Here is a 23582-nt window from a genome sequence, read left to right on the forward strand (position 1 = left end):
TTAAAAAATAACCTCTCTTAGGCTTTCCTGATACCTTTAGGTATATCTTTTTTTAAAGATTTTATTTATTTGACAGAGAGAGACACAGCGAGAGAGGGAACACAAGCAGGGGGAGTGGGAGAGGGAGAAGCAGGCCTCCCACAGAGCAGGGAGCCCGATGCGGGGCTCGATCCCAGGACCCTGGGATCATGACCTGAGCCGAAGGCAGATGCTTAACGACTGAGCTACCCAGCACCCCCCCTTTGGATATATCTTGCCAACAAATGCACAAAATAAATGGACATAAAGCACAGATGCTCACAGACACAGTTCAAAGCTATGGTAGCTTGATGCTGAGATGCTGAGTGTCGTGTCCGGGGAAGGAGCGTGGCGGTGCCACTCTTGCTCCTCAGGGTGTGTGCTGCCTGTATATCTGGGAACTACAAAGGAAATGTTGAATGTTATTTTTACTTTTTGCCTTTTTTAATAAAAGTGAAACTCTTTAGATTTCTTTCAGTTAGTGAAAGCAAGTATTAATGTAGGTCTTGTATAAAAGCAAAGTGGCATAATGCAAGCTTTCTAAAAGTGGGGATACTTATTTTTTTTTCTTTTTTCTTTTATTGTAAATGAAATTGTTTATTTCCTTCTTGAATTGTTCATTATTAGTGTATAGAGATACAAATGATTTTTGCATGTTGATTTTGTATCCTGCAACTTTGCTGAATTTATTTATTAGTTCAACCATTTATGTGTGTTTGTGTGTATGTGTGTGTGTGTGTGTGTGTGTGTCATATTCAGGTTTTCTGAACAAAAGATCATATCTGTAAACAGCAACAAGTTTACTTTTTCCTTTCAAATTTGGACTCATTTTTTTCTCTTTTTCTTATTTTCTGGCTCAGACTTCCAGTACTTTGTTGAATTGAATTGGCAAAAGTGAGCATCCTTATCTTGCTCCTGATGTAAGAGGAAAAACTTTCAGTCTTTCACCATTGAATATGATTTTAGCTGTGGTGTTTCCATATATGGCCTTTATTATGTTGAGAGAGCTTTCTTGTATTGCTAGTTCGTTGAGTGTTCCTAGTGTGAAAGGGTGTTGAATTTTGCCCAATTATTTTTCTTTATCAGTTGAGGTGATCATGTGGTTTTTTTTCCTGTCATTCCATTAGTGTAGTCCATTATGTTGATTGATTTTCTTATATTGAACCATCCTTGCATTCCAGGCTGATTGCTTTTTTTTTTCTTTCTTTTTTTTTGGTGGGCGCTTAATTAGTTTTTACTTTTTTTTCTTTGACAGCTAGAAAAAGTCCTACAGCAAGGTGACATCGGAGAGTGTGCAGAACCATACATGATTTTCAAAGAAGCAGATGCCACAAAGGTAGAATATCATGCATCTCATTTTCCCCACCTTTATAGACATATAGCCCCTCCCCATTTCCCCCAGATCTCTGAGTCCAACCCTAAACACCCTTAGATTTCCTAAGTTATTATTTGGGAGAATACTATACAAAGCATATTAAGGAATTTTACTACTAATTCATTATTTTCTATTGGCCTACCCACTTTATTAGTTTCTTCTTTATTTCCTTTGTTATCTAGCTTGTGTCATATGCTGTTATTCTTTTTTTTTTTTTTTTTTCCTTAGAGGGGGGTTGGCTAGGAGCAGATGGAGTAAGAGAATCTTAAGCAGGCTTTTCTCTTTTTCTTCCTTATTTTTTCCATAATGCTTACTATGGAGCCCAGTGTGGGGCTCAGTCTCACAACCCTGAGATCATGACCTGAGCTGAAATCCAGAGTCAGACACTTAACCGACTGAGCCACCCAGGTGCCCCTGTGATGTTTTAGTCTTTAAAATCTCCCTCACCCCCAAACTAATTGACTCTACAGTTTTTTTTTCTTGGAGAGAACTAAGTTAATATAGTTTAATTCCTAAATAATTAAAATTTTCAAAAATAGTGATATTTGTATAAAATAGTGATATTGATAATAAAACCTTTCATAGCAAAATAGCAGTATTCTGGAGCTCTGTCTAGTTGTGGATAATTAAGGAATATGATAAAAATAGAAAATGCAATCTTTGTTTTGCCATCAGACCACTATGTTGTAGAATTTGGATCAATTTATAAAGCAAGAGTAATTTATATAATGTTGGTACCAAATTTCAGATACCCTGAGTTAGCTACAAGAATAACAGATGAGGGACACCTGAGTGGCTCAGTCATTTAAGCGTCTGCCTTCTGCTCAGGTCATAATCCTGGAGTCCTGGGATGGAGGACCACATTGGGTTCCTTGCTCAATGGGGAGCCTGCCGCTTCCTTTCTGTGCTCATGTTCTCTCTCTGTGTCTCTCTCCAATAAATAAATAAAATCTTTTAAATAATAAAAAAAATAATAACATATGATCTTAGATCTTTGACCACATGATTTAATAGTTGAAATAGCCAGGATAGTATGCTTGAGGAATACTGGACAAGTTACCAAAATCTAGAATATGTTTTGCTTTCTGTCTTTGTGAAATTTATAACAAGAACTGAGACTTTTCTGCTGACTGAGGTTGACCTGGGTACCTGATAATGTTCTCTTATCCCTGGCTAGCTGGTTGAAATCAGGGTTAATGTATTCTGGCTTTCCCCAGGTTGTCATTTTTTAAATTAAATTTGCTGTTTTATGGAGCTCATAGTTATATTAGCAGCCTATTACATATGTGTATAAGTTGATAGAATCAAGTACACTGGATATCTAGTCTCTTAAAGCAAGATTCTATTTTGGAAGTATAATAGATAGCAAGAAACAGTGCTACCATTTAGTTATCCTTCCCCCTTTTCCCAGACCTGAGTCTCAAGGTAGGACAATCATTAGAGAATACATCCTATATGGAAAGAGTACGTAGGAGATTTGATGTAGGTTTTTACTCTTGGACCATTGGTTGGCTATCACAGGCCACCTTAGTGTTTGTGTCAGGGACGGCCTGAAAGTTGGGCCAGCTTCAGGATATCTTCCCGAGAGGCACATACTGTTTGGACCATCAGTCTGTTTCTAGGATTTAGTCCCTTTGTAATAATTTTTTCTTTGCTTCTTTTATTACAGTTCTGGGCTTATATGTTATTAGCGTATTTATGGCCCCCCATTCCCACCTTACCTTACTCCTTTTCTTGCCATAAATTAAGGATTAGTTCCAAATGGCTCAACTGCTTCCATCTTTTTCAGTATAATAAAATTTAGTAAGTCATTACCTTGAATATTTAATAGTTAGCAGTTACTGACTAGAATATGGTTATGTTTCTTTTCATAAAATAGTACTTGTAATACATAAACATGTTTGGCACTTGCTCTCCTTTCTTTCCTACCAAGGTGAGAAAATCACAAAGAGAAATTTGAAAGACTTACTCTATACATGTATTTATAGAATGGGTTGAAATTATTCAGTGCTTAAGATAAATAGTGTTAGTTGATCTCTGAAAGGTATAGATTATTTTTCCATCTTTTTTTAAAAAGATTTTATTTATTTGAGAGAGAGAGTGAGCGAGAGAGAGCACTTGAGCAGGGGCAGAGGGGAGAGAGAGAAGCAGGCTCCCCGCTGAGCAGGGAGCCGCCCGGGCTCGATCCCAGGACCCTGGCGTCATGACCTGAAGGCAGACTCTTTTTTTTTTTTTTAAAAAGATTTTATTTACTTATTTGAGAGAGAGAGAATGAGAGAGCACGAGATGGGGAAGGATCAGAGGGAGAAGCAGACTCCTCACTGAGCAGGGAGCTCAATGTGGGACTTGATCCTGGTACTCCAGGATCATGACCCAAGCCAAAGGCAGTTGCTTAACCAGCTGAGCCACGCAGGCGCCCCTATTTTTCCATCTTTGTTGAGAATTGAGAATTCTTACCCTGTCTTTTTATGTATTATGAAGTAGTCTTTAATTCATTTCTTTTGAGCATAATTATATAATGTATAAAGTTTTGTTTTGCAGAATAAGGAAAAATTGGAGAAGCTGAAAAGTCAAGCCGATCAGTTTTGTCAAAGACTTGGGAAATATCGTATGCCTTTTGCTTGGACTGCAATCCATTTAATGAATATTGTTAGCAGTGCGGGGAGTTTGGAAAGAGATTCTACAGAGGTGGAAATAAGCACTGGCGGTAAGAGTGTTTTATATAAAATATTTCTAAATATATAATTTTTTTCTTTTTTCTATATAGGCTTGTTTTATTTGTAGACTTTGCAGTGTTCTGAGGCATGAAGGGTTTTCTGTTTTTGCTTTTTTTCCCCCCACAGCTTTATTGAGATGTAATTTATATACTATACAATTCACCCATTTAAAGTGTATAATTCGTTGTTTTTTTGGTATATTCACAAGGTTCTGCAACCATCACCACAATCTAATTTTGGTAAAAGGCGAAAGATTTATGCGATCTGAAGAGAAACCAGAGTGTTCCCACAATCTAATTTTGGAACACTCAGCAGTAATTCCATTCTCTCCTAATCCCGAAACCCAACCCTAAATAACTTCCTAACTCCTTAGTCTGTATGGATTTGCCTATGCTGGACATTTCATATCAATACAATTATACAATATGTAGTCTTTGTGTGACTAGTTTCTTTCACATAGCATAATGTTTTAAAAGTTCATGTTGTAGCATGTATCAGTATTTAATTTTTCTTTTTTTTTAGTATTTAATTTCTTTTTATTGCCAAATAATAGTACATCATGTGGATATGCCACATTTTATTAATCCATTCATCAGTTGATGCACATTTGGGTTGTTTATACTTTTTGTTTAATATGAATAATGCTGCAGTTAAGGTTCATGTACCAGCTTTTGTGTGGACATATGTTTTCATTTCTTTATATACTAGAAATTGTTGGATCATAGGACAATTCTGTATTTCACCTTTTGATGAATTGTCAAGCTGTTTTCCAATGTTGCTGCACCATTAAAAATTCTATTAATAGTGTGTGAAGGCTCCAATTTCTCCATATCTTTGACAACACTTTTATTATCTGGCCCTTTGATTACAGCCATTCTAGTGCACGTAAAGAGGTTTGTCACTGTGGTTTAGATTTGCCTTTCCTTGATAGTTAATGATCTTGAGTATTATTTTTTGCACTGGCTATTTGTTTATTTTCTTTGGAGAAAGATGTAGTCATATCTAACTTCGCCCATTTTTTTTTAAAGCATTTTTTTTTTAAAGATTTTATTTATTTATTTGAGAGAGAGAGAATGACAGAAAGCACATGAGAGGGGGGAGGGTCAGAGGGAGAAGCAGACTCCCCGCCGAGCAGGGAGCCCGATGTAACTGCGCCCATTTTTAAAATACCTGTTTTGTCTTGTTACCTAGTGGATGCTCATTTTTTATGTGGCTTTTTTATATTATTATCATCAAGTTGTAAGAGTTCTCTATGTATTCTGGATACAAATCTTTTATCTAAGGACTTGGAAATATTTTCTCTCGGTCTGTGGGTTGGTGTTTTTTTTTTTTTGTTTTTGTTTTTTTATGGTGTCTGCAGCACAGATATTTTTTGACGAAGTTCCATTTTTCTGTTCTTTTGTTGCTTGTGCTTTTGGAGTTATATCTAAGAAAGCATTACCTTACCCACGATCAGGAAGATCTACCTGTGTGTTTTGTCTAAGAGTTTTATAGGTGTAGCTCTTACATTTGGGTATAATCCATTTCAAGTTACTTTTTGTACATGGTGAGAGGTAGAGGTCCAACATTATTCTTTTTACATAGATACTGAGTTGTCCCAACGCCCATTTGCTAAGACTGTTCTTTCTCCAGCAAATGGTCTTGCCATTCTTATTGAAAATCAGTTCATGATAGATATATCGGTTTCATTCTGGACTCTCAATTCTGTTCCATTGATTTATATTTCTAAGCTTATGGTAATACTATTCTGTCTTGATTATTTTAGCTTTGCAATAATTTTTGAAAGTGGGGAGAGTGGTCCTCCAACTTTATTATCTTTTTTAAAGATTTTGTGTGGGTGTGCCTATTTTGGACCCTTGTAGTTTCATATGAAGTTTAGGATCAGCTGTCAGTTTCTGCACAAAGACAACTGGAATTTTGATAGGCATTACATTGAGTCTGTAAATTAATTTGGGGAGTATTGCCCTCTTAACAATATTAAGTCTTCTAATCCATGAAATGTTTTTCCATTTATTTAGATCTTAACATTTTCCCAACATTTTATAGTTTTCAATGTACAGGTCTTGTTCTCTTTCTGTTAAATGTATACCCAAATATTTTACTGTTTTTTATGCTATTTTAAATGGAATTGTTTTCTTTCTTTTTTTTTTTTAAGATTTTATTTATTTATTTGACAGAGAGAGACACAGAGAGAAAGGGAGCACAAGCAGGGGGAGTGGGAGAGGGAGAAGCAGGTTTCCCACAGAGCAGGGAGCGGGATGCAGGGCTCGATCCCAGGACCCTGGGATCATGACCTGAGCCGAAGGCAGATGCTTAACGACTGAGCCACCCAGGGTCCCCTGGAATTGTTTTCCTAATTTCATTTTTAGAATGTTCATTTCTTGTGTATAGAATATTGACTTGAATATTGATCTTGTACTATGAAACCATTTTGAAAATGTTTATTAATTACAGTGTTATTTTTTTCTTTTCTGGATTCTTTAGGATTTTCTGTATACAAGATCATGTCATCTGCAAATAACAAAAAGTTTACTGTTTCCTTTTCAATCTGGATGTCTTTTATTTCTTTTTTCTTTTCTAATGATCTCATAACTAGAACCTTCTATATAATATTAAAGTGGGAAGAGTAGATATCCTCTTCTTGTTCTTGACCTGGGGGAGAATGCATTTAGTCTTTTATCATCAAGTATGATGTTTGCTGTAGGTTTTTTATAGACATAATTTAGTAGATTGATGAAATTCCCTTGTGTGCCTAACTTTTTGAGTGTTTTTATCATGAAAGGATGTTGGATTTTGGCAAATGCTTTTTCTGCCTTTGAGTTGACTTGTATGGTTTTTATCTTATATTCTTTTAGTAGGGTGTATTGCATTAATTGATTGCATTTTGGATGTTAAACTAATCTTACATTTTTGGGAGAAATCCCACTTGGTCATGGTACATAAGTTTTTTGTAGTTGTTAGAATATGTTTCTCAGTATTTTGTTCAAAATTTTTCTTCTATATTCATAAGGGATATTGGTCTGCAGTTTTTCTTTATTTGACATCTCTGTCTGGTTTTGATATCAAAGTAACACTGGCCTCACAGAATGAATTGTGAATTATTGCTTTGATTTTTGGAGGGTTTTGTGAAGGATTGGTATTTGGTTTTTGAAAAATTGGAAGAATTCACTAGTGAAGCCATCTTGGCTTTTTTTGTGGTAAGTTTTATTTAACTAAGTAGATCTTTTCACTTACTTTAGATCTTTTTATATTTTCTTTTTTCTTTTCCTTTTTTTTTTTTTAAAGATTTTATTTATTTGAGAGAGAGAGAATGAGAGAGAGCACATGAGAGGGGGGAGGGTCAGAGGGAGAAGCAGACTCCCCGCTGAGCAGGGAGCCCGATGCGGGACTCGATCCAGGGACCCCAGGATCAGGACCTGAGCCGAAGGCAGTCGCTTAACCAACTGAGCCACCCAGGCGCCCTATATTTTCTTTTTTCACCTTAAGTCAGTTTCAGTACTGTTTCTTTCTAGAAATTGGTTCATTTTGTGTAAATTATCTAATTGTTGACTTACAGTTATTCATAAAATTGTAATATAATCCTTTTTCTCTCTAAGAGCTGTAGTGATGTCTCCTCATTCATTCCTGATTTTAGTAATTTGAGCCTTTCCTATTTTTTTAATTACCTATTTAGCTTATGTTTTTAAAATTTTCTTTTTGAAGATCCAGTTTTTGGTTTCATTGATGTGTTTCTAGTTTCTATTTCATTTATTGCCATTCAGCTGTTGTCATTTTTGAGTCCTTTCTCATGCTTCCTTTGGTTTTAGTTTTCTCTTTCTAGTTTCTTAAAATGTAAGTTAAGTTACTGATTTGAGAGCTTTCTTCTTCTTCTTTTTTTTAGGATAGGCATTTATAGATAAAATTTTCCTCTGAGCACTGCATCCCATATGTCTTAGGATATTGTGTTTTCATTTTCATACATTTTAACTAAATTTCCTAATTTCCCTTGCTATTTCCTCTTTGACCACTGGTTTTTTGAGAGTTTGCTGTTTAACTTCCACATGTTTATGAATTTCCCGAATATTCTTCTGTTACTGATTTATAGTTTGATTTCACTGTTGTTTGAGAACAGATTTTATGTAATTTCAGTCCTTTTGAATTTACTGTATTTTTTGTCTTATGGGTCAGTCTGCCTTGGAGAATGTCCTTTGTGTACTTGAGAAGAGCATGTATTCTACTTTTGCTTGCTGATATGTATTATAGCTATCTGTTATGTCTAGTTTGTTTATAGTTTTAAGTCTTCTGTTTCTTTGTTGCTCTGCAACATAGATCTTCAGCTGGTTTTAAATAATAGGGTTATCTTGCAAGGTCTTGGAATTAAAATTCTGTTTCAAATTCAAATGCTAATAGGGTTATCTTGCAAGGACTTTGAATTAAAATTCTGTTTCGAATTCAAATTCAAGTCAGGGACTATTACGGTTACTAAAATTTTTATTGTGTGAATATTTCCTAGCAAATGCATAGTTCCCCTGCAGCTGCTCTTCATAGCTCATCTTTGGTTTTATGCATAATTTTAGTGTAGTAGAGACTTTTTTTTACACTAGAGAAATTTTAAAAAGAGAACCGGGTGATTTAGGTATAGTGCTTCCTTACTGATCTCTCCAGAAATGAAATTCTTTTTTTTTTTTTTTTGTTAAGGTTATTTATTTGAGAGAGAGTGAGCGTGGGGGAGAGGGAGAGACAGTCTTAAGCAGACTCTGCGCTGAGTGCGGAGCCTGACGTGGGGCTCAGTCTCACAAGTCTGAAATCATGACCTGAGCTGAAACCAAGAGTCGGATGCTTAGCTGCCTGTGCCGTCCAGGCGCCCCTCCAGAAGTGAAATTCTTACTACAGTCAATATGCTGAATAGTTTTCAACTTTAATGATTTTTTTCCCTGTGTTTGGAAAGCTGCTTGGAAACAAGTTTTAAATATTATGAAAATGAATATCATACTGTTTTTTCCCCCCTTGGTAGAACGAAAAGGGTCTTGGTCAGAGAGGAGGAATTCTAGTATTGTTGGCAGACGATCCCTCGAAAGGACAACAAGTGGAGATGATGCTTGTAACTTGACCAGCTTTCGACCTGCTACTCTCACAGTGACGAATTTTTTTAAGCAGGTATTGTTCTGTCATGTAGTTATTCTAGGGGGCTCTTTGTACATAAAATTTTTTTGGTTTCAGAAAATTTGTAATTGTACATATACATGCAGTGATTTTGATTTTGAGAAATGTAAAAAAACTTTTAAGGATGAAAGTATAAGAATAAAATAATATTGTACCTCTTGTATAATTATATTTATTTAAATGTTATACTAACACATCAAAATCAATCCTCCACATTTATATCCTATTTCTTAATTGTAATTTTTAAACATTTATGTTTATGAATTTTCTTAGTCAGTGATTGTGTGGTTGTATCTCCCTTCCCCACCCAAGTTTTTTTTGGTTGAATTTACCACATCCATGGTGTATGGAATAGGACTCTCAGGTCTTTATAGTGCATTTTTGTGCTAAAAGGTAGTTAACATTTTTATAGGTGCACTTATAGGTCCAAGAAGTTCTTGATCAAAGATATTTTATTCTTTGCAAATATGTTCTCTGTACTTCAAATCATGAATCAAATCAGGAGTTTTTAAATGCTGGTCATGATCCATTAACAGTAATGGAAATATAATAGATAATACCCAGCTTAAAAACAAACACAGTAGAATAGAAAAATAATAGCGCATTGCACATAGTGAGGTTAAAAATTGCTTTGGTGAGCTTTTTTCCCCCTAATTTTTGTATGAGTACATGCATGTCCATACTGGATTTTGATACAAAATGAATTGGTACCATGCATATATTTTGGAACAGATGAAGGGCAAATGCTAAGTATTGTCCAAGAATTCCTTCTTTTGAGGTCTTATTCTAAATAAGAGGAGGAAATCTGGCCTACTGACATCTTCTAACTTGAAAGAGGCAAGGTTTAGGAAAGGATGTGCCATGAAGTGAAAGCTAGCAATCTGCTTGAAGGCCCTTTCACAATTTTATTGCAATAGCATTTATAGACAGCTGGTCTGAGAGATTCCAGTGGAGAGTAAAGTAGCTGAGAAGTATCTGAAGTGGTAAGGGTCTTTTTATTATGGACAATAGAACAAGAAAGAAAAGGCCACCGTGTTACTTGGATGAAGTGATCGGCTAAATAAAGCTACAGAAACCAGGCAGTAGATTTATGTGATATAGTGACACAGCCTTGCAGCTATGACATTTTTCTCTCTTTCTACTTCTTCAACCGCTATATCACTTCTGCACTATTTCACCAGTTCTTTTTTCATTTCTTCAGCCTACTTTATTATTGAACTGGTTTTGTAACCTTAAATCAACAAGTCATCCATCCACCCACCTACCTATTGATCCAACAAATAGTTTCTGACTGTTCAGCATGTACTGACTATTGATCCAACAAATAGTTTCTGACTGTTCAGCATCCATCCACCCACCTACCTATTAATCCAGCAAATATTTTTGGAGTATTCACCATGTACTGGATACTGTGTTGGAGACTGGTAGCTGGAAACTAGCACAAAGTGATTGTGAAAACTTTAAATGAATGATTATTGGAAACATCAGCAATAGAAAGCATTTATTTGTTTGTTTGTTTAATGGAAAGCATTTATACTTTGTACAGTCAATTTTTTTTAATGATTAGCATGTATAATTTTTAAAAGTATTTTTAAACAGCTAGTATACTATGCATCAGGCAAATGCAAAGTAAGTAAAAAGCAGAGATTACAATTTTAATACAGTAGAATTCAAGGTACAAAATGAGAAACAGAAGGCAGTTCTTTTTTAAAGTTGATGAGCGATTACTAACCATGAATTTGATATAGTAATTAGGAGTGCTTATGTACAGATTTGAAATTGTCAAGTCAAAATTATTAAAAGTACATGGAGATATAAAAACAAAATTAAACCCACCCATTAATTTCAAGAACATTTGTTTTATTTGTTGACAGGTATATAAATTGGAGTACACAGTGGTGAATATGCAGTGTGGAAGTGGGGGGTGTCAGCTAGGCTCATTCATGTTTGGAGATTGACTTAGATCATTTGATCTAGACCTACTTCTCTTGGGAAGACTGAAATGACTCAGGTGTCTCCGTGTCTCTCTACTTCTATTCTTATCCTCTAGCAGGTTGACTTGGTCATGTTCTCATACTAATGGCAGAAGTTCAACAGGGGGGCCAAGCTCATTTGTGCAAATGTTTGTCAGGTCTCTGCATCACATTTGCTTATTGGCCAAGACAAGTCACATGGCCAAGCTGAGGGGTGGGAATTATGCCTCACCCAACAAAAGGCACACAGGGAGTAAAGAGTAGAGGCCAATAATAGAATCAATTTAACAGGTTAAGTGGACAGAAATAATTAAGTAGACATAATCTGAATGTACTATCAGTAAGGACCATTTAAAGATCTGAGTCAAAAGAGGAGAGAGTATACTGTTTTAGCAACTGATAGAACATTTACAATAATTAGGCCACAGGAAAAAATCTTCATAAAATGAAATTCTCTAATCATAACTTAATAAAACTCAAAACTATTTATTAAAGTATTAATAAAAATCTTGAATCACTTGGAAATTAAAAGTCACTTTTCTGAATAGTGGGATGAAAGAAGATCAGTTCTTTACTCTGTAGAGTATGTAATAGTGAACAAATGGAATATGGCTCAAGGTGAGCTCACAGTAATAAAGTAATGTTAAATGTGTTCATTAACATAAAATAAATATATAAACAGTGCATTAAAAACAATAAGATATCAAGTGCAGGAGGTTTGGATTAATGAAATCTAAAGATTGACTCTTGAATAAAGGCGTAAAATTCTTACCTATTTTAATTGTAAGAAAAAATATTAAATTGAAAATTTTGTATTAGGTGTAGTTTGGTTTGTTGTTTGTTTGTTTGTCTCTTTTCCCATTGATTGAGATTGTTTCACAATTTTCTTTCTGGTCTTAGTATCAGGATAATTATTCTTTTCCTTATGAGTAATTTCTGTAAACAAATGTATAAACAAACAAAAAGCAGAATCAGACCCGTAAATACAGAGAACAAATTGATGGTTACCAGAAAGGGTTAAGGGTGGGGGTATGGGCAAAATGGATGAAGGGGAGTGGGAGATACAGGCTTCCAGTTACGGAATGAATGAAGTCACGGGAATAAAAGCCACAGCATAAGGAATATGGTCAGTGATATTGTAATGGTGTTGTATGGTGATAGATGATAGCTACACTTGTGGTAAGCATAGCATAATGTATAAATTCCTTGAATCACTATGTCGTACACCTGAAACTAATGTAACATTGTGTGTTAGCTATACTCAACTGAAAAAATTAAAAAAAAAAAAAAAAAAGTACTTGCAATCAGAAAAAAAGGTGTAGTTTTTGTTGCTACTTATTCTTTTTTTTTTTCAAATTTAGTTAATGCTGTATATTTTGCATTTGAGAAATTTGGTGATAATGAAATTGAAAAGACAAACATTCAAGTGTAAAAAATGTTTAAGACTGTCATATATATATGTTTCTTTTATGTCTATATTTTTATTTTTTTTTCCTTTTCATCTATCTCTAAATTGTATAGATTTTCTGTATTTTAGTGTCCTGTAATACCTTATAGACATAAATAATGGGCTATAAGTAAATAGATAAAATTATAGATAATAGTATCATAACTCTTAATAAGATTTGAAAGCATAAAAAAGGAAATAAATCAGCATATTTATTTTTAATCATAATTATATTAATTTAATCTTACTTTTCATTCTGACTAAACTGACAGAAGAGGGTATGAATATTAACAGGCAATATACATTTATTTTCAGTCTACTATATTTGTTTTATTGAATACTTTTTTCTCAGGAAGGAGACCGCCTAAGTGATGAAGATCTGTACAAATTTCTTGCTGATATGAGAAGGCCATCTTCTGTTTTACGGCGACTAAGACCTATTACAGGTATTTTAAAATTTTGAGTAGACATTAATACAACCCTTATCATCACTAATATGTCCTATTGTTGGTAATTATGCATTCCTTTTTTCACTTATCTAACCCATCTATCTTTCTTTGCCCAGTGCTTGTCAGTCTTCTTCATTTTATTATTCTCTTCTCATGGTCTTAACAGTTTGTATGCAAGATTCAGTACTTTTGATAATTTGAGTACTGAAATGTGAATGATGAATAATATCATGGCTTAAAATTATTTTTTAGAGGAAAGAAAATGTACATAGAATGGTAAATATTCAGAAACAGATTCATATAATCAGAGCAAACCATTCCAGAGTAAAAAAAGTTCCAATTAAATCACTCATCTTTCAGAATGTTGGCTTGTTTTATGCTAGATGCTTCTGTTTCTGTTTTTTCTTTCTTTCTTTTGCTTCTTTCTTTCTTCTCATTCATTCATTTGGTAGGCATTTATTATTTTACATGTAATTATGTCTGTATCAGTAATTTATAACTTCTTGCAAAAATGTGATCTAAATCCTTCCAGGAACATTTTTACATGAAGTTTTTATTATGTTTACATTGTTTTTATAATATGTTTTTATATGCAGCTCAGCTGAAGATAGACATTTCTCCTGCACCTGAAAATCCCCACTATTGCCTAACTCCAGAGCTGCTTCAAGTGAAGCTTTACCCAGACAGTAGGGTCAGGCCTACCAGAGAAATTTTGGAGTTTCCTGCCAGGGATGTCTATGTTCCAAACACTACTTACAGGTAACACATTTTAATTTTAGAGATTTCTGGAATTAGATACAATATATTCTATTATGAAAGTAGAACTAGAATGAAACTCTCCAAAAATCCTTTGTAGCTTTAATTATTCCATTTCTTACTCTATGATTTTACTAAGAGCTGTAATGTATTAAACTTATACTATGTGCCAGGTCAAAGGTCAGATGTTAATTACCTTACATACATTATCTTATTTAATCCTCACAGCTTGAGGTAGGTATTACCTTCATTTTAAAAGTGAGTAAAGGGGGCGCCTGGGTGGCTCAGTTGGTTAAGCGACTGCCTTCAGCTCAGGTCATGATCCTGGAGTCCCGGGATCGAGTTCCGCATCGGGCTACCTGCTTAGCAGGGAGTCTGCTTCTCCCTCTCCCGCTCCCCCCTCTTGTGCTCTTTCTCTCTCTCTCTCTCTCAAATAAATAAATAAAATCTTTAAAAAAAAAATAATAAATAAATAAATAAATAAATAAATAAATAAATAAAAGTGAGTAAAGGGGGGCACCTGGGTGGCTCAGTTGGTTGAGCGACTGCCTTCGGCTCAGGTCATGATCCTGGAGTCCCAGGATCGAGTCCCACATCGGGCTACCTGCTTAGCAGGGAGTCTGCTTCTCCCTCTCCTGCTCCCCCCTGTTGTGCTCTTTCTCTCTCTCTCTCTCAAATAAATAAATAAATAAATAAATAAATAAATAAATAAATAAATAAAAGTGAGTAAAGGGGGGCGCCTGGGTGGCTCAGTTGGTTGAGCGACTGCCTTCGGCTCAGGTCATGATTCTGGAGTCCCAGGATCGAGTCCCGCATCGGGCTCCCTGCTCGGCAGGGAGCCTGCTTCTCCCTCTGACCCTCCCCCCTCTCATGTGCTCTCTCTCTCTCATTCTCTCTGTCTCAAATAAATAAATAAAATCTTAAAAAAGGAAAAATAAATAAATAAATAAATAAAAGTAAGTAAAGGGATGGAGAGGTCAAGTATCCTTCACTCAGTGTGGTGGAGCTAGCACTGGAAGTGTGGGCTGTGAGATTAAAACATTTGAACTCCCAGTTACGGTATTTCCTCAGATGTTCTTATTAGCAGAGTCTAGCGTTCCACAGGATCCAGACTTATATGGCTGCAGTGTGGTCCAGCAACCAATCAACAGGGTTTACTGATCCACTACTCAGAATACTTGGCACGAGGTTGTTGAATAGGCTTTCCAGGCTGACCACTCCATAACTCTAAGGGTTCGTTTACTTATACTCCTTATGAATGAAGCCCCTTCATTTGTGAGTGCCTAGCCTATGACTTGACATTGGGATAGCCAGCAGGGCAGCTCAGATGTAAGATTCCAGCCCAGACTTCCCCATCTTAGTATTTTTCACCACCAAGTTATGCAGTTTCTGAGGCCAAAATTTTTGGAATCAAAGTGATTTCTCTCCTTCTTACTCCTCACATTTACTCCTCAAACAAGTTTTATAGGCTCTGCTTTCAAAATGTATCCCAAGTCCCATAGTTCTTACCTTCTCCAAAGATTTTTTATTTATTTGAGAGAGAGAGAGAGAGAGCACGTGAACACACACACCAATGGGGGAAAAGGAGAGGGAGAGGACGAGAGGCAGACTCCCCACTGAGCACAGAGCCCCACATGAGGCTCCATGTGGGGCTTAATGCAGGGCTCGACTAGGGGCTTCAAGCAGGGCTCGATCCCAGGACCCTGAGATCATGACCTGAGCCCAAGTCAGGCACCCCTCACTCCTTTTAAAACTCTAGGCAAGTCACTATCTAGATCAGCACTGTCAAATAGAAATATAATGGGAGCTACATTTGGAATTTAAAATTTTATAGTTCCCACATTAAAAAAATAAAAAGAAGCCAGTGAAATTAATTTTAATTATGTTATTTAACCTAATATACCTAAAATACTATCATTTCAACATGTAATAAATGTAAAAAAGTGTTGAGCTATTTTACTTTTTTTCTTTCCTACAAAACGTCTTCAAAATCAGGTGTATTTTATGTTTAAAACACATCTCAATTTCAGATGAGCCACATTTCAAATGCTCAGTTGCTGCATGGGGCTGGAGGTTAGCATATTGGACAGCTTCTGATCTCAGATTTTTCTGTACCTTTCTAATTTGATCATCTTCCTTTAACCCTGGCTAAATCAATTCTCAGCATTATCACCAGAGAGATATTTAAATGTTCTCAGTCAGATCATTCATTCCTCCATCTAAAATCCTTCGGTGGCTTCCATCATAAGCAGAAAAAATGCTTTTTTTTAATAACAGTCTTTAAGACTCTATGAGTCTGCGTGTCTTTAACTTCATATCCTACTCTGCTTTGCTCAGTGGCCTTTTTACTCATCCTTGAACAAACAAAATTTCATTCTCCCTGAGGCTTTTCCATTTGTTCTTCTCTTTCCCTGACATGTTTTCCCCTATATTTTCATGTGGTTTGGTTCCTTATTCAGACATCTCTCTGCTTAAAGGTCACTGCCTGGAGAAGCTCCCTCTCATTACCCTAGGTAAAAAGATCCACTGCTTCTCTCCAATTCTTCACCCTTCTTTGTATTTGTTATCTAGCATCACATTATGTAGTTATATGATCGGGTTTTTTTTGTCTTTTTCATTATAATGTAATTAATGTAAAGGGCAGGGACTTGTTTGTTTCCGTTATCACTTTATTTCCAGCATCTAGAATAGTATGTTAGCACACAGGCACCACACAATAAACATTTATTCATTGAGTTGAGAAATAAGGAACTGGACAGTGGTATGAGAGTGGGATTTAGAGTCATAGAATTAGGGCTGTGATTTCTGACTCCACTATGCACTATTTGGTGACTTAAGACAATTTACTTAATATATTGGCCACTCAGTTTTCTTCTTAATAAAATGTGAGGTCATAATTATACCTGCCTTCTCTTGTGAGGGTACAGAGTACAAAACACTGCATGTAATTGGCACTTAGTGTGAGTAAAATTTCTGCAAGTTAGGCTAAAGAAAATATATATTGCTTTTAAAAGAAATAAGGTATTATGAAATTATTCTTCTATAAATTATATATTTAAGTACTTACAAGCACATGGAATAAAGAAGTGATTATATAATCCAAAATTTGTATGAAACCATTTTGAGGTTATCAACTGGACCTCTTACCTAGTACAGGAATCTCATCCAGAGCATCCCTAACTTGTATTTATCTATCTTTCCTCTGCTTGGATTATTTCAGAGATAGAGAAAGTAGAAATCAGGGTCTTGAAATGGTTTTTTCTTTTATTTCCCACTTGTTTTTGTTATTTACATATTTATATATATATTTTTTAAAAAGAATTGTATGAATCAAAAACTAATGATGTAATGTATGGTGATTAGCATAACATAATAAAAAAAGATAAAAAGAATTGTATGAATATACTTAAAGTTCGTGTAAGTACTGTAGGCTTAAAATTAAAAACAGAGGTCCTTCATCTTATTTCTACCAGCCTTTCCCTACTTCGATGTCTAATTTTCAGTGCCAATCACTGGTAACTCTTTTTGCTCCTTCTTTTGGTATTTTATTCTTTGTTTTCTAAACAACATATTAATGCTACTATTTCTTGATTCTTGTTCAATTTTAAATATCCATTTATTGTTATATTAGGTGAAGATTTAACTCTTACATCTTCCTTCCTAAAAATACATGTACTTGCATAAATTCAGAAAAAAATACATCTACTTGTCATCTCTTCCATATGTATATTCCAGTTTTTCATTAAATCAGTGTTAATTTTTTTTACCTATTTGTGATTCTTTTTTTTTCTTTTTTTTAAAGATTTTATTTATTTGAGAGAGAGAGAGAGAGAGAGAGAAACAGCATGAGAGGGGATAGGGTCAGAGGGAGAAGCAGGCTCCCCGCTGAGCCGGGAGCCCGATGTGGGACCCGATCCTGGGACTCCAGGATCATGACCTGAACCGAAGGCAGTCGCTTAACCAACTGAGCCACCCAGGCGCCCACCTATTTGTGATTCTTTTTTTTTTTTTTTAATTTTTATTTAAAGATTTTTATTTATTCATTTGAGAGAGAATGAGATAGAGAGAGCATGAGAGGGGGGAGGGTCAGAGGGAGAAGCAGACTCCCTGCTGAGCAGGGAGCCCGATGTGGGACTCGATCCCGGGACTCCAGGATCATGACCTGAGCCAAAGGCAGTCGCTTTAACCAACTGAGCCACCCAGGTGCCCCTATTTGTGATTCTTATGTAACTAGTTTTGCAGTGGAGCCATGAAGATTACTATGATTTTATTCCTGTATTTGATTTATAAAGGGGCTTTTTATATTCCTGAAATAGTTACATTATTTAGTTTCCCTACTTTTCTGTGTGTTATTGCTAAAATTCTCTAAAGCTTCTTGCAATACAGCAAAATACATCAGATAATCATTTCCTGTCTTGCAGCTTCCTTAGTTCCCCTTGCAGCTAAATTGTAAGTGTGGCCAAGGGAGTTTCCGAGGCTTGCTAGGCTTACTGTACAGTTGTCATCTTGGAGCCTGTTTACCATGATCCTGGAAATTCTCTTTGCATTTCTTTTGCTATGGAGTCTTTATTTCCTGTATATTGTTCTTTCTTGTTTTACTCATTTTACTGACAGCCTTCAGTAACTTCCTGAAACAGGGTGTATGGGAGTAAATTTTCTGAGACTTTTACATCTGAAAGTATGTTTATTTTACCTTTACTCCAGAATTACTGATTTTGCTGGATATAATATTCTTTTTTTTTTTTTTTCATAATCTTCTGCATCAATCATGGGAGATGAGGAGGCAAAGTATTTTTTTTTTTAAGATTTTATTTATTTATTTGAGAGAGAGAGAATGAGAGAGAGAAAGCACATGAGAGGGGGGAGGGTCAGAGGGAGAAGCAGGCTCCCTGCCGAGCAGGGAGCCCGATGCGGGACTCGATCCAGGGACTCCAGGATCATGACCTGAGCCGAAGGCAGTGGCTTAACCAACTGAGCCACCCAGGCGCCCTGGATATAATATTCTAAGTTGTAAATTATTTTCTGTCAGGATTTTGAAAACGTGACACAACTGTCTTCTGGCTTTAAGTGATACTTTTGAGTGGTCCAATATACTTTTTTTTTTTCAAAGATTTTATTTATTTGAGGAAGAGAGATAGAAAAAAAGAGAGAGGATGTGAGCATGAGCGGGGGGCAGAGAGGCAGAGAGGGAGAAGCAGACTCCCCGCTGAGCAGGGTGCCCGATGCGGGGCTCGATCCCAGGACCCTGAGATCATGACCTGAGCCGAAGGCAGATGCTTAACGACTGAGCCACACAGGTGCCCCCCCAGTATACTTCTGATTGCTAATCCTTTGTTGGTATCTTTTCCTTTTTTGAGTTGTTTTTTTTTTTTTTTTTACCCCCGGTGTTCTGAACTTTCATGTGATGTGCTGATATGATAACATTTATTTAGTGCTTTATAGTATTTCATTTATATTGTTTTCATTTAAATTAATTTATTCAGTCTCAGAAGAATCTTATAAATTATATAATTCTGGCAGAATTGTTACTTACCTTTTATTTACTATAAATAAGAGATAAGAAACTTATCTGGACTTGAACCCAGGTCTTATTTTCTGTATTCTTCATCCTTTGGGATGATAGTACATCCAGCATTTATAGTTATTGACAATATGAATAAAATTAAAATTTCTTATTGCTAGATAATTGATTGCTACATTTTTATTAAAGCAGGCAGAACACCTTTATTTATCTTATTATTTGCCTCAAAATGTGCCTCATTATTTATCCTTGTCTAATAATTTTTTTAATGCCTTATAATTGAGCTAAGTATAACAGTTGATAGAAATGGCATCCTAGGGTATTATGTATATGAAGGGCCGGAAGAGCAAATCTAGACATGTTTTAGGACTTGAATGGAAGTTGGGTAGAGAGCTTATCTCAAGTGAGAAGACATCTTACTGAATGAGGTAGCCTATTGTTTTCTCTCAATTATGTATCCAGTTTTAATCCAGTTTTACTCTGGGGAAGAAGAAAAAGTTAACACACCAAAAGATTTAAGTGGACTTTATAAAGTATAAATTAGCATGGTTTTACTGTATGAGCTTATAGAAATTAAGTAAACATATCAGCTGTTTCAGGTAACTTGTTTATTTGTGTTTGATTTTGGTTTTTATAATTGAATGCTTTACCATTTGAAGTGTTTAGCAGCAGTAGAGATAATTGATTGTCCAGAAACTGTAATTATTTTCTATTTTTTTTTAAAGATTTTATTTATTTATTTGATAGAATGAGAGAGAGAGAGAGAGAACATGAGAGGGGGGAGGGTCAGAGGGAGAAGCAGACCCTCCACTGAACAGGGAGCCCGATGTGGGACTCTATCCTGGGACTCCAAGATCATGACCTGAGCCGAAGGCAGTTGCCCAACCAACTGAGCCACCCAGGCGCCCCTATTTTCTATTTTGGCAGTAAACTTTTCAGGTATAAGAATGAATTCATAGCTAATTAGCTTGAGAATGATCTGGAGAGATCTTTTAATGCATCTCAGTGCCTTTGGCTTGGACTGTATCTAAATACTCTATTAATTAAAGAGTTGATACTCATCCCAAGCATTATTAGTGAAAGTAACATTGTAGGCAAAAAATGATTCATTAAATGTGTAAAGAAGAACTGTTCTTCTCTCAAGAGTGAGCAGTTTATTCCCAGAGAATAGTAGAACTAGCTAAACTTATCAATAAGATTAGGTTTATTTCTATTAAACGTTTATTGAAAACAAATACTGCTTTAGGTTCTAATATTTTTCATCAAAATAAATTGGTTTCAGGTTAGAATTTTATATAATCTTTTTAATCTTATGTATTGCCTTTAAGGATCTCATGTAAAATGCTTTAACTCATTAACAAACATTGTAGATTGTAATATAGGATGTCAAGTTTGCTAAGTTTCTTAGGGTACAGAAAGGATCATAGTGCTTTGTTAGTAATAGGTGAAAACTGTTGAAGCAAGAAGGATACGTTGTTTAAGAAAGAGATTAATAACCTTGTACTGTAAGAGTGTCTTCAAAGAAGTAAAGAAAGTTAGGTACACGAGAACATAGAAATAGAATTATGGTTTCTATACTTTGTTGATATTTTTCCTGTTGTTACTCATTGGCCAAAAAAAGTTTCTTTCATTTTTAAAAAAGAATGATTCTAAAGTTGATTGTATGCTTTTTTTTTAAACCAATCTCTGAGTTATAAAAAGAAAGAATAGTTTTTATATTACTTGAAATGATATGACTCTATGCATATTTTATGAAAAATTGGGAAATGGAACCATATTTTGCAACCATATTTAATTTTAGGAATTATCTAAAATTGGAGATTGACTGGTTTTCCTTCTTTTTACATGGGGATTATAAAAGTTCCTATATCTTAGAAATTTGTGAGGATTAAATGAGATAATATATAAAGCTTTTTGCAAAGTGCCTGACACATATTAAATGCTCAAGAGAAGCTGAGTCATTATTATTATTATTGCCTTTATTAGATTACATTTATCCAAGCATTACGCAACTGGAGAGAGAATAGTTTGAAAGCATAGGGATTCTGGGCTTTTGGGGTATAATTAGATAAGAAAATGATTTTAAAACGGGGGTTATCAAAGTTAATAGTAGCCTGCTTTGTATTATTACTTGAGCCTTCAGTGCGCATGTGACCTGAATATTAAATCATATAGGTTGCTTATTCTACTTAATACTTTTAAAAAATTTTAGTCTCATGGACAGCTAATATTTTTAGGAATTTATAGTTTGTTTTAAAAAAAAAATAACCTTGGGGCACCTGGGTGACTGTAAGTTAAGCGTCTGCCTTGACTCGGGTCATGATCTCGGGGTTCTGGGATTGAGCCCCGCATTGGGCTTCCTGCTCAGTGGGGAGCCTGCTTCTCCCTCTCCCTTTGTCTGCTGCTCTGCCTACTTGTGCTCTCTCTCTCTCTCTCTCTGTCAAATAAATAAATAAATAAAACCTTTTTAAAAAAAATAAACTTTATCAGGTGTGCCTGGGTGGCTCAGTCATTAAGCATGTGCCTTCGGCTCAGATCATGATCTCAGGGTCCTGGGATCGAGCCCCACATCGGGCTCTGTGCTCCTCAGGAAGCCTGCTTCTCCCTCACCCACTCCCCCTGCTTGTGCTCCCTCTCTTGCTGTGTTTCTGTCAAATAAATAAGTAAAATCTTAAAAAGAAAAACAAAAAAAACCTTTATCGTATCTAGAAAATCTCGCATAGAAATAATTCTAGAATGACAGAAGGGGGATGTATGAAACTTCATCAGAAATCAGCTAACATACAGATATCATAAAATATTTGCATAAGTTTCCATATATATTTGCCAACTAAATTGTTGCTGGATTACAATAGTATTCTTCTAACCCAGTTTGAATTCTTTTTCTTTTTAACCTTTTAAGGAATGTTTCACGGTAAACCATAATTTCAGGTAATACACACTAGTGGTCATTATACAAACCTATATGTGTACATTTTCGCAGTGAATAATGTTTAAAAAAAAAAAAGGTGAAGTTGACACTGAGACTCCTTGTACTTTCTATACCATCATTATTTCATTAACTGTGTAGCAACCTGCATAGAACCAGTATGATTAGCTGACATTCCAGAGGGATCACATTTGTAACTGAAAAAACAAGAAATTTAAGCATTTTTAATATGGGTTTTAAGAAAATATTTGCACAGGGGCGCCTGGGTGGCTCAGTCGTTAAGCGTCTGCCTTCGGCTCCGGTCATGATCCCAGGGTCCTGGGATCGAGCCCCACATCGGGCTTCCTGCTTGGCGGGAAGCCTGCTTCTCCCTCTCCTACTTCCCCTGCTTGTGTTCCCTCTCTCACTGTGTCTCTCTCTGTCCTATAAATAAATAAATAAAATCTTTTTTTTTTAAAGATTTATTTTTTTTATTTTTTTTATTTGAGAGAGAGAGAGTGAGTGAGAAACAGCATGAGAGGGGAGAGGGTCAGAGGGAGAAGAAGGCTCCCTGCTGAGCCGGGAGCCCAATGTGGGACTCGATCCCAGGACTCCGGGATCATGACCTGAGCCTAAGGCAGTCGCTTAACCAACTGAGCCACCCAGGCGCCCTAAATAAATAAAATCTTAAAAAAAAAAAAAAATAAAATAAAATAAATAAAAAATTTAAAAAAAAGAAAATATTTGCACTTTGTGGGGCGCCTGAGTGGCTCAATTGGTTGAGCATCTGTCTTCGGCTCAGGTCATGATCCCAGGGTCCTGGGATTGAGCCCCACATCGGGCTCCCTGTTCGGCGGGGAGCCTGCTTCTCCCTCTTCCTCTGCCTGCCACTCTGCCTACTTGTGCTTTCTCTCTATCTCTCTGTCAAATAAATAAATAAAATCTTTAAAAAGGGGGGGGCACCTGGGTGGCTCAGTCGTTGCGCGTCTGCCTTCGGCTCAGGTCATGATCCTGGGGTCCTGGGTTCGAGCCCCACATCGGGCTCCCTGCTCTGTGGGAGGCCTGCTTCTCTCTCTCCCACTCCCCCTGCTTGTGTTCCCTCTCTAGCTGTGTCTCTCTCTGTCAAATAAATAAATAAAATCTTAAAAAAAAAAAATTTGCACATTGTATTTATTTTTAGTACAAAGTTTGAATGTATTTTAAAGAGTCTCATGCGGTAAAAATTTTAAAATATTATTGTCTGAATGAATGGATGTGATTGAAGCAAACATTAGGC

The 23582-nt window shown here is 35.7% G+C and overlaps 1 protein-coding gene across 10 annotated transcripts in view; it reads left to right on the plus strand.

Moving 5' to 3' along the window:
• The window catches only part of DOCK7 (dedicator of cytokinesis 7), a 219485-nt gene that overhangs the window by 59230 nt on the left and 136673 nt on the right, over nt 1-23582 (plus strand). For 9 of the 10 annotated variants that reach the window (XM_035018396.1, XM_035018397.1, XM_035018399.1 and 6 more), the window contains exons 10-14: nt 1274-1354; nt 3935-4100; nt 9104-9246; nt 13025-13118; nt 13718-13880. In XM_035018396.1, the coding sequence (XP_034874287.1) occupies nt 1274-1354; nt 3935-4100; nt 9104-9246; nt 13025-13118; nt 13718-13880 (647 nt within the window). Of the gene's footprint in view, nt 1-1273; nt 1355-3921; nt 4101-9103; nt 9247-13024; nt 13119-13717; nt 13881-23582 lie in introns of those variants that run through there. The other variant, XM_035018395.1, reaches the window with a different exon arrangement.

This window comes from Mirounga leonina, unplaced genomic scaffold, assembly GCF_011800145.1.
Source record: "Mirounga leonina isolate KUSES-001 unplaced genomic scaffold, KU_Mleo_1.0 Mir_173, whole genome shotgun sequence".
NCBI lineage: Eukaryota > Metazoa > Chordata > Mammalia > Carnivora > Phocidae > Mirounga > Mirounga leonina.